The following is a 12,489-nucleotide window of genomic DNA, read 5'->3' as shown; positions in this document are numbered from 1 at the left end:
TAAATTACTTCAGAGGAAATACAATGAAAAAATTTGTCAGAAACAATTCAGTTTGTTTACCCTTGTGTGACGTATTTGAGTTAAGAAAAATGTAAGAGTAATGTTTAAAGGTCGCGGTTAAAGAATACGAGACAAATTCTGTATATGTATCCATGTTCAGGTGGTTTTATATTGTCGTCTTTGTTAAATATTAATAAGTAAGGAATTATTTTTATTTAAAATGTATTTATTGCCCCCCGCCCCCGACTAAAAGAAGGGTGAAGAACCTGTAAATTCACTCTTGTCCGTTCGTCCGTTCTTTCGTTCATCTGTCCGCACTTTTCTCAATAACTACGACTTGAAATTTTCAAATTTTGCAGAAACATTAAACATATGAGTAAAAAAGTAACAGAACGGATTTTCTGGGAAAACTCCGGTTACCCCCCACCCTGGGGTGCCTTTCGGGTTAAAATGGTTAAAATTGACACTTGCGCTTATAAATTTTTTTTTTTTTTTAAATTGACGCCTTAGTTTTTATAACGCTTTCTGAAAAGTTGTAACTGATTTCAATATAATTTTGTTTGTCTATACTTCGTGATAACTCTTGGCTGTCCCCCAGGGGCTCTATTATTCCATTTCTGAGACTATTTTACTATATTTGTCCAAAAAATTTTGTGTATATCTATTTAGCAGTTTTGCATGGTGTTGAACTCAAATTTAAATATGTTAAGGCCTTGAGGACTTTTGGGGCTAAATGGGGGTGGGGGCAAATGATGGACAGTCATTTTTTTTTTTTTTGCATGGTGCAGAACTCAAATTTACATATGTTAAGGCCTAAAACTGCACCGTTTGTTCATTTTCACCAAGATTTCATGTCCCCTAGGGGGGGGGGCAAATGCTGAACTATTTTTTATGTCTCGTTCACTGTGCAATCACGAGGGACCATGCATGCTTCATTGTTCCGCATGTAAAATTGAAATGTGTCAACATTATATGAATAAGTTAAATAAAGATGGCCACCGAATTTGATCTTTTTTTTTTATTTATCTAAAAACGAAACTCAAATTCTCACTCTAAATGATTCCTCATTTAATAACATAAATTAATAGTTAACATTTTTATAAAGGAGTCACCACTTATCAAGACCCGGGAGCCACTCGAGCATAAAGGTTAATTAGTGTACAGTGGTCACCGGGACAACAGCGTAGTAATCGTTAGTGACGGAAATTGGATACAATTATTTAAGGGGTCGGCTCAACAAGAACTTGTTTACATTAAACTTGAAGACGACCATGCTGTAATCAGCTGGAAAGCATGCCAGTGGAACAAAGTTCTACAGGCGACAGTTCCAAGTAAGAAGCTTTGTTCATGGAAGTTGCATTTAGATTTATGCACAAATAAAGAGTAGGGAAAATTGTTGATAGTAGTTGTAGATAGACGAGTATTTTTTTGTGAAAGTTTGGCAAGGAGAACCATAGATAGAGAGTGGGGGAAATTGTTGATAGTAGTTTTAAAATGGTTTTAAAATGTGTGTGTGTGTATATATATATATATATATATATATATATATATATATATATATATATATATATATATTGCGTTCTTCTGACCGCAACCGTTAAACATTACCATTATAAACATGTACAGTTGCAATAAATATTGGTTGTGAGTAAAGCAACAAGCAATCAAATATCTTATTTCAGGAAATAAAATAAATAAAATAAAAATAGTAGCTTTGATACGACATTCCTTAGTCTTAGTTACTTCCTAACATGTGATTTGATGAACTCATCGCACTTGTACTCCCTCGACGTACATACCTCCAGACAAACCGTCTAGCAATGCAATTTCACCCCTTTACTGTAGAAATCCTTAGATGTCGAAAAGATTTCTATTCTAATAGTTTCTTCCATCAGATTGCTAGACTTTGGAATTCCTTCCCGTTTCCTGCTTCTCTGACTGTGCGGACATGCAAAAGTTCAAATGTAATGTAAATCGACATCTCGCTCATCTCCTTACAATCCCCTCTTAACATGATCCCAAATAGTAGCCCCTTATGTTCAAGTGGCAATATGGCTTTTTTTAGGGGGGGGGGACATTTTTTTTTATTGCATTTTCACTCCAAACAAGGCACAGTGTCACTTTGATGTATGGGGCTACTATCTGTGACATAAACTTCTGCATGTAAGTACAGTTAGGGAAGCAGGAACATGGAGGGGAGTTCCAAAGTCTAGCAGTCATAGGAAAGGAACTATTAGAGTAGAAGGTGTTCTTACATCTGAGGATTTCTACTGTGTAGGGGTGGGATTTTGCTGCTTGTCAAATGTATTTATGTAGAGGCGGTACAAAAGCTTGCAGTTCGTCAGAGCATCTACCATTAAAATACTTGCGAAACAGGAAGAAGGATGCAACATTTCGTCGATGGGACAGCGGCTTAAGCCTAGCTGGCAGTGCAGGACCTATTAGGTTGGCGACTCTTTTGAACCCCGTTCAGGAGTGAAAGACTAGTAGCAGATGCATCAGCCCAAATGTGACCATACTCTATATGTGAATGGTGGCCTTGTATAAACGCCGGATACTCTCAGGCATAAGTAACTTTCTAGCAGGGTAGAGAGAGCCCACCTTCTTAGCAATGCCGTCAATGTATCTGTTCCAACTCATGTTCCCGGTGAACTTTAAGCTGAGGAGTTTGAACGAAGTACTTTCAACTAATGTATCACCAGCCATGGATATTTGTGGTTAAGAAAGTTTCTTTTAATTATTAAAGAAAACAAGCTTAGTCTTGGCAGCATTGAATATTACCATCCATTTTTGTCCCCATTCCACTAAAGATTGGGGGTCTTCCTCTAGATGATTAAATGAAACAAACATAATATCTTTGATACTAATAACTTTATTTTTTTATATAAATAATGCCAACGGTAATCACCATAGGCGGGTTAAACCGGCTTTCCCTGTAGGAAGTTTCTAGGGAATATGAAGTTCACAAGCAGTCTGCAGTTGCATGTATATCCCTGTAGGAGAGAATTCAATGCAGCTCTTGCATGGAATTGTCGACGTCCTCCTACATACAGCGCTTAGTATTTCCAAATGTTCACCCATCTGGTATTGACCAGGCTAAACGTTGCTTAACTCCGGTGATTTAACGAGAACCTGTGTGTAAACGTGATTATGTCTTATATTAATTATTGCAACACTCATAACACAAATACATCAGAAAATGTATTTGACTAATTTCACAGCTGTATTTCTTTTTAAAAACAATTCGCGTTACCAATAGTAACCATTGTTGTTGTTGCTGCCTTTAAAATCTAAACGTGAGGTGTGTGTTTTTTTTGTTTTTTGTTGTTGTTTTTTCATACAACGTTTTGTCAGTTGATGAATGCGTTTTTATTGTCACCATTAAAAGACAAGAAACATCGTCAATCAAAACGAAAGAGGGGGGGGAAGAGCTTTTCTGAACAATAAACAACAAAAAAATAAAACAATGAATAGTTGGAATTCTTCCTAATTTCCAGCTCGCATGTCAAGTGACAGCAACTCGGAATTATTCGCCTTCATTTCATTGTTTTGAGCCGTAACCCCCCCCATTCCCACCCAATATCGTTTTTGAAAGGTTCACCGACATTCTCCTAGCTAATAAGTGGTAAAACTGTAGTTTAGTGGCCTAAACATGATACAATCAAAAATTGTATACAGATGATAAATATTGCTTTTATCTTTGCTTTTGTTAAATATTAGTAAATAAATGACGAACTATTCCGAGTTAAAATCTATTTTGTATTACGCTTGTAATCTTTAGAAAGAAACTAGCAGTGTCAGGGAGGTAGTAGGTAGACCACTAGTCTAGTAGACTAGTAGTGTCTACCTACTACCTCCATACGAGGGCCGAATAGCACACAACGTTTTTGCTTGTTTGTTTATTTGTTTGTTTTTTTCCGGTTGTTGTTGTTTTCCTTTCCCTGTGCGAGGTACCCCCACCACAAATGTAAAATTTTGGTTTGGTACAAAAATAAAAACTGACTTAGTCGAGAAGGATCGCTCCTTCTCAAACCAAGGATAGAACATGTTGCACTTTGATCCTAGCCGGAAAACCGAAAAATAGAAGTGTTAAGCGAATGCTTTTGCATGGATTTGGGTAAAAATTCATGGGATCGGGTTTATTCTTCTTCCTTGTATCTGATTACGACTATAAGTACATCCTTCCCTTCCCTCCAACGAGGGCAAAACATCGTTTGCGGAGGGAGAGGGAGAAGGATCAGTTTTCAAAATAGCCTGAGAGAGAGAGAGAGAGAGACTGAGCCGATATGCAATGGACCCTTCTCTATTTTCGCGTAGGGGTACTTAAAACGTGACGGAAAGAATTCTTATACTAAGCCTCTCTCTGAGGGGAGCAACAGAAAGCAGTAGATTGGGGATGTGTGTGTGTGTGTGTGTGTGTGTGTGTGTGTGTGTGTGTGTGTGTGTGTGTGTAACCTTGTCTGTGTACAGAACGGTCTCTACCAAACTCTTTTGTCAATTTCTGGTCTACAGACTTGAAACCTAATATACAAGGTGCGTAAGGTATTTGAGGACACTTATGTTTTTTTGTAAATTAAAAATATACTGATTATTTTTTTCTCTCTAAGAAGATCTCATGACAAATACTACTCTAACAAAATGAACAGACACGCTGTGATAGTGTCTATAAAAGCGAAACATAGCAATTCGCAAATTGCAAGATTTCTAAAAGTCACCAGTGATGGTTTTCGGTGTTAGCATCATGTCTCCTCATATTTTTGGCACAGGGCCTTAGTCAATGCCTATGTTGATAGTCTTCAAACTGTCGTTAAGCCTTGGATAGACAACGTAGCTAATGGAAGGACTTATATCTTCCAACAAGATTCAGCACCATTCTCAAAATCCAGAGTTGAATGATTTGATTATTACGTGTAAGGCGTCGTTGAAAAGTTAAGTATCCTCATAACACCAACTCCTCTCTGAAGCAATAACCCGAACAATAGAGAACATAAAGACCACTTGATCAAAGTTTGCAGTCGCTTTCAAACTCGAACTGAGTCGGTGGTAGAAGCCGAAAGAGGAATTATACAGAATAAAATGTAAATTAATTTTATATTTATTTTGTCACAAGAAATTGTAAATTTTAACGATTTAATAGTTTCATTTTCTGTTTTTCTAAAAGCATAAAAAGGTGTCCTCAAATACCTTACACATCCTGTATTGGGGATTTCGAACCGTGGAACAAATTCGGTTTGGTTTTTAGCAGGTAAAAAGTTGCTTAAGGGGTCAAATTTAAAAAAAAAAAAAAAAAAATGTGAGAGCTAAAATACAAATGATTTTTTCTGGATTTTTATTTAAATTATTCGAACTACTGTTCTTATCTTGTGTTATTCTCACAATGTTTCGGTCGATATACCCTTCGACCTTCTTCAGATGTGTCTTCTCTGGAATTTTTAGTTGAAGATTCTTTGAAATTTTTCTGAGTAAAAGTATTTGCCAGTTCTAAAATACCTTTGCGATAATATTTTATCTCAGTTTCAGACTGAAATTTCATTAAAGAAATTCAATTTTTAAACATGGCGGAATGTAAACGATCTTTTAATGAAATTTAAGTCAAAAGGATTTGCGCTCTTAAAAGTGAACGAACAATTTGTTCAATTCGTGAGGAGCATGCCTTTTAAAAGCCTACAATATTCTAGGTTACATCTTCTGATAAAAGTCGCATAGACTCACAGAAATGAGATACACAAAGATCTAAGTATTCAGTTAAGGCAATTTTTTATTGCATTTTTACCCCAAACAAGACACAGTGCACTTTTACGTAGGGGCTACTATCTGGGACATAATTTGCAGAGATACTATGTAGGGAATTGAGCAGCAAAATGTCTATATTACACTTGAACTTCTGCATGTCAGTAGAGTCAAGGGAAAAGTCTAGCAGTGCTAGGGAAGAAACTATTAGAGGAGAAGGCTTTCTTACATTTGGGGGATCTGTGTAGGGGTGGGATTTTGCTGCTTGCCGGGTTTATCAGGAGTATTTATTTAGAGGGGGTACAAGAGCTTGTAGTTCCACATAGCACTCACCATTAAAATACTTGTAAAACAGGCTGTGACATTTCGTCGATGGGCCAGAGGTTGAAGCCTAGCTGACATGTGGGATCTATTAGGTTGGCGACTCTCTTCTGAACCCTGTCCAGGAGTGAGAGACTGGTAGCAGATGCACCAGCCCAAACATGGCAATACACAATACATGGGTGAATGGTGGCCTTGTACAGATACAAGACACTCTCAGGCATAAATAATTTTCTAGCACAGTAGAGATAGCCCACCTTTGCAGCAGCTGTCTTGATAATACCATTGATGTATCTGTTCCAACTCATGTTCCCTAACAGCCCCGTTTCTAGGTACGTAGCTGTAAGAATTTCATAGTTATAAAAGATAGTATATAACTTATTTCCAACTGTTCTTAACGGCATATGTTCCCTAAACTTGCTACTATACTGGATATTCAGCATTTTAAAAAATTTTCAGTGGAGATATTTACATATGCTATTGTTTCGCATTGTGTAATAGTTGTCTCCACACAGAACTTTACAACTGGATGTCACGTGCTTCACACTGGCAGAACCTGCCTTGGTTGTTGTTACCAAGACCACTAATCTTTTTGCATTATTTTATAACGTATTTTAAAAGCATTGTTCATTAAGCTTTGATCTTTGGCAAGCACGATCATTCTATCCTAATCGTAATGTAGTGACCCTTATCCAGCCAATCTATAGAACTTCTTTTATCCATCTCTGTGATAGTTCATTCAGAGAAATTACCTGGCACGTTGGTGGTTGGCTCATTTTTCCAGTTTTCTGCAATAGAAAGTCTTTGTATATTTTTACCGACTCTTCTGGGCTATTTCCATCTTTAGGTGTTCATTTTGGAAGTCCAAGATGGACACCTAAATGAAAAGACAGGCATTTTTTTTTTTTAGTTATTAATAACTATAGATCGAAACATTGTCATGCTAATGTAGCAAATCCTGTACATGTTTGTATACATAAATAGCGATATATAAAATAGATCTATTTTTTTTATTGAGCACTATTCTATAAACCATATGGACATTATCTGGATTTTATACATTCTTAACTTTGACTACTTACACACACATGAGGGGGTGTTCTTTTTTTACAAAATATTGGAATTAACGTTTATAATAATGAACACCTCGATAGAGACGCTTCAGGCGATTAGCAATAAAAACATGAATTTTCTTTTTGAATTGAGGTTAAAGCCAGAGATGGCTGACCTAAAACTGCACAGAGCCATACCTTAGTCTAACAAAAGTTAGAGGCACAGATTCTGTTGGACTGATTGTCTAAGACGTATTCTCAAATGGCGTAAACAACACCAACTGAAGTTGTTCCCACTCCCACACACAGTCTGGCCCAACCAGTCGTTTTCATTTACGGTCAGATAATTCCAGACAACGTTTTGTAAAATAAATAAGAACTGAATAAGATCAAAGTATTAAAAAACAAAAATCGATTTGGGATTCTTAAGTAGGACAACCCCTGGAGAGTGAGTGCGTGTGTGTTACTCACGTTCACCCCTAACGAGGCATACTTGGACGTAAGCGGTTACTATTTGGGACCATGCCCAGGAAAGAATTATAAGACGTTTGTTTACATTACATTTAAACTTGCATATCAGTACAGTCTATTATTATTAATACATCGGTATTATGGTGATGGATGATTTTAGCTAGGAAAATCTGAGACAAAAATGAGGTACAGACCCTTCCCCCCTCCACACTTTTGAATGGTCTTGTACCTAATTAATTTATAAGTTTCATACAATTTTCGTAAATAGATTTTTCAAAGTATATCTGTAGGTCATCCTCTTAGTCAGTTTGTGTGTGAGAGAGGGAGAGGGGGGTGATAGGTACATCGTCCATCACACGAGACACTCATCCTCATTCACGAGTCTTCAATGATGGCTTAAACAGAACTGAGAAAGAAAAACGAAATATCAAAGTTATGCGCAACATTAAACGAAACTGGAGTCGGGGAGAGATCTCGATCTTTCCAGTAATTATAAGAGCAACCGGACTCGTAAAAAAAGAATTCCAAAAACTACTTGGCGAATATACCCGGTGAACGAAGTGCAAGAGAGATGCAAACAATTGCACTTAAAGAGACGGTTACAATCTTTAAAAGATCTCTCGCTAGAAATGTACGAGATATCGGGTGAATATCTGGCATCCGATAGGGTGCACCACTGCACCAGCACCATGCCCAGCTAGCAAAAAAAAAAAAAAACGCCGATGAGACTATACGTGTCAAGAACCCCCCCCCCTCGCCCCAATACAGGATGAACCCCTTTAAGGGAGGAACTGGATTTTACCGCTACATGAAAAAGATTGACGCTGTGTCTCATTTTACCTTCGTGAAAAAGGGACAATTAAATAGGGGCACTCGAGAAAACAAACGTCAACACAACATTAGTTCGGTAAAGGAGTGGCTGTGGTACGAATAGAATATCTTTTAAGTCGTAGTCGGGGAAGGGGCTGATATTGTAATCGACACGATGGATTCAGTTTCCAGGTTAGAAATCAATAGACATCTACGATTTTTATTCTCTCCTCTTTCAAGCGAGAAAGAATCGTAATCCATTTTTTTTTTTGGCATTTCACAATGAGACAAGGAGGGGGGGTACTGCATTTTTTGTAATCCAAGAACGAATAAATAAAGAAACAAAAAAATTTCTGTCATGAAAAAATTATGTGTAAAAAACAAAAAACAAAAAAAAAAAAAAAACGTGGTTTTGTTTAGCTTTGACACATAAAATGAGACGAGACTCGAAGTTGGTTACACCCCCCCCAAAAAAAGCGTAATGCAAGTCATTATTGTTAATTAACCCAAGGTGCACGGCGTTGTTGTTGTTCCCTATTTTTTTTTAAAAAAATAGGCGGACCTGAACGAGCTTTCCCTCCTGCCGTAAAAATAATTTTTTTTTACGTTTTTTTTTTCCCTGCGGATTATCGTTGATAACGGACTTAACTTTCATATTAGCAGGATTTTTTTTTTAATTATTTAATGATTCTTAATGCGGGGACTGGAATCACTTTTCAATTATAAAGTTCTATTAAATTGATACCTCACTTTGCGGTTCTCCCTTATAAATGTATAAAAGTCATTAAATAAACTTAAAAAAGTTTTCCTATTTATATGAAAGTTAAGTCTATTATCGACAACAATCTGTCGAAAAAAAAAACGAATTATTTTTACGGCAGGGGGGAAAGCTCATTCAGGTCCGCTAAAAAAATAAATAAATAAATAATAAAATAATTAAAAAAATAATCATATTTACGTTGATTTGTGCTTGTGCATCCATGTTATCGCGCTATTTTTTTTTTTTATAGTATTTTCAAGTTAAATAAAATATCGTAAAACTTGAATTTATTAAAGTGTTAGGTGAAAGTACAGAATAGTTACAAAACACTCTCGTGTTAAGAATGGCTTTCTAATAGTTCAGCGCGGTATTGTGTTTTTAATAGGATTGTGGTATTTTTTACAATAGCCAACAAAAGAGTGAAAAAATAAATATACAACAAATAAATGTTACCAAAGGAAAGATAATTTACTCTTCTACCTACCTAGATAAGCCCCCCCCCAACTTATTTTATAACGTTTATATATATATATATATATATATATATATATATATATACTTTGAAACAGAAGTTGTGCCAAATCTGTTTAGTTAAAACGAAAAAAAAAATGTCGGTTTCCTTGCAGAGCGATGACGAGTATTAATAATTGCTCAAAAATCGAAAATTAAACAAAATACTGGTAAAACTGTACATTTTTACACCATTTGTGAAATTTATTAAATGGGTATCAAATAGTATTTTGTTTATTTTTCGATTTTTGAGTGAATATCGAAGATCCAAATAACTATATATAAAAAACTTTTTCGTTCTAACTTTGAAACAAAACTAGCGTGAAGTCTAAATAAACACCTTAAAATAAGTTAAAACAACTGCATTTTAAACGCGCCACAATTAAAGAATTGAACATTTTTTTAAAAATTCTTTTTATTGTATTTTACAATAATAAGACAAAACTCACAGAGAAATTAAAATAATTATATGCAACTAAGAACCCCCCCTTTTTTAATATCTTATTTATTTGCCTCCCCACAAGGGCAGAGTTAGATACAGTTTTTAATGTTCGGAAGATCCAGCTCCTTAAAAAGAGTCACTATGGATTAGGATGAAAAATAGCCTCAGTCTAGAAGGACTTCTTTATTGATGGAAGACAAAAGATCAATTCTTATTCTGTCATTATCAACGGACAGAAATGTCAATTTTTACGTTATGCTTAGTATCGTCTGCAGTAAGGATTGAAGAAATTGCATGTGTGTTGCCGCGTTGAAATAATGCTATTTTAAAAGCCATTCTTAACATGGGGAGGGTGTTTTGTAAATATTCTGTGCTTTTACCTCATAATTTAATAAATAAAAATATCGTAAAAATTAAATTTAACTTGAAAACACTATTTTTTAAAAATAAATTACACGGTAACATAGATGCACAAGCACCAGGACTGAACCATCAACCTCCAGAAGACTGTCATTTGACAAAACTGATGGCTAACCAACGTTTTTAACCGTTAAGCAATGGGTCCATGTGGACGAAGGGCCAGTTCGAAAGCCCATCCAGGTTCAACAAGTTCAGAAAAGATGCACCTGAAGAAGGTTGGAAGTTATATCGGCCGAAACGTGGTGAAATACTCCGAATAATTCATATAATATAGATGTTCACTCATATTATATATATATATATATATATATATATATATATATATATATATAAAAACATGGAGTAAACACGCATGTTACAAATGAAATACTATAAAAACACAGAAATACTAAAATATTCATTTTTTAGCTTTTTTTAAAAAACGTAGTATTTTGAGGGGAATAAAAAGAGAAAAACTTACCATCATTTTCTTGTTTTTCCTTGTCTACATTTTTATTCGGACAAGAAATATAAGTAGTTGTGCCGTCTGAAGTCGAACAAGACATGGAAGTCCTCATATTTAATTAATATCCTTCGTCGCCGAATAATTCGTTTGCCCTTCCTTGCTGGCTTGTTTTGTTTGGTATTACAAACAAAATCCAAATCCGCAAAAATAATAAACACGTTTTCCTCCTTCTGATTTTTCAAAACAGAATACAAAAATTTCGAGGCGGGAGGCTGAGGGGGTGTGGCTGCTGCTGTTGTTGTTGCTTGTTTTATGAGGGAGGCGGGGGGACGTCACGTGACAGAGAAAGAGAGAGAAAGCAAAATAAAGAAGGTGAGAAAAGAGGGGCACCTGCACACACTCCCTCCCTTTCTCACGTTAGCCTGTTTGTACCGCGCATCTGTTCATCGCCTCGGAAAACGCTAGACCTAATTCTCCCCTCGCAACCAAAACAAATCAGGTGCTGCTACTTTTTATTAAACAAGTTGCATATCTTTTATTTGTGACATGAGGTTATTTTAACGTCGGGGGGGGGGGGGGACAGATCACCCTTTCCCCAATAGTTACAAAATTTGCCTTGATCGGAATTCCCCTATGGGTTTTCTTTAGGCGATTAAACCAATTCCTCCTTCCCCCTTGAAGATGGACATAATGCCTGGGAAGATGGTCTCTTGCCTGAGACTGAACAGAGATCATACTCCACTCTGATATGAACCTAGAAAATTGTGTAGTAATTTCTTTAACCCCCCCCCCCGGCGGAATGATGTGACACAAGAGTCATAAAATGGAATCGAAGAGCCAACGCGAACGCCTTAGAGGAAAAGCACTCTGACTTGCAAAAATAACTGGGCAGTCTCGTTGGAATTTCCTGGTAGGGGTACTTTAGACGATTAGAAATAAACTAACCCCTTCTTAAACAACAGAGAAGGTGAAGCCTGGGAGGACGGACTTCCTAGAATTGCACGGGACCAGCATAGCAACATAGCGCAGTCAACAGGGAAAATGTTATTTCAGAAATTACTTTAGACTCTGTTGGTTCTCGGGCCGAAAGAAAACAATCCCTTGTGTTTATTTAGTAGTAGTAGTAGTAGTAGTAATAGTAGTAGTCGTAGTAGTATTGTATTATTAATAGTATTAATAGTAGTAGTAATAAATATTAACGATAATGATTAACATTGACTACTACTAGTGGTAGAAGTACTCTTATTATTATTATTATTATTATTATTATTATTATTATTATTATTATTTCTTACTTAGACGTTATTATCAATGATTGCTCACTAGCAAAAACAGGTGTAGTTGCCTGGCGTCTGCTGAGTGAAAACAAGTATCTTTACATTTCCAGTAATCTCCGTGATTTTCCAGTGGAAGTCCGATTAGTGCTCTCTCTCTCTCTCTCTCTCTCTCTCTCTCTCTCTCTCTCTCTCTCTCTCTCTTTCGTTTTTACATCACCTTCATCCTTCACAGCCATTTTCGTGTGACACCA

The 12,489-nt window shown here is 36.1% G+C and overlaps 1 protein-coding gene across 1 annotated transcript in view; it reads right to left on the bottom strand.

Moving 5' to 3' along the window:
- The window catches only part of LOC145278106 (uncharacterized), a 145,644-nt gene extending 133,588 nt beyond the window's left edge, over positions 1-12,056 (bottom strand). Inside the window, exon 1 of the mRNA XM_080130377.1 lies at positions 10,977-12,056. Within this exon, the coding sequence (XP_079986503.1) occupies positions 10,977-11,073 (97 nt within the window). The 5' untranslated portion in view covers positions 11,074-12,056. The remainder of the gene's footprint in view (positions 1-10,976) is intronic.
- Positions 12,057-12,489: the final 433 nt, after the last annotated feature.

The sequence above is a fragment of the Euprymna scolopes genome, chromosome 6 (assembly GCF_053919585.1).
Source record: "Euprymna scolopes isolate OS-2025 chromosome 6, ASM5391958v1, whole genome shotgun sequence".
NCBI classification, from domain to species: domain Eukaryota; kingdom Metazoa; phylum Mollusca; class Cephalopoda; order Sepiida; family Sepiolidae; genus Euprymna; species Euprymna scolopes.
The sequence above is the reverse complement of the archived record's forward strand: the minus strand, read 5'-3'. Positions and strand labels throughout refer to the sequence as shown.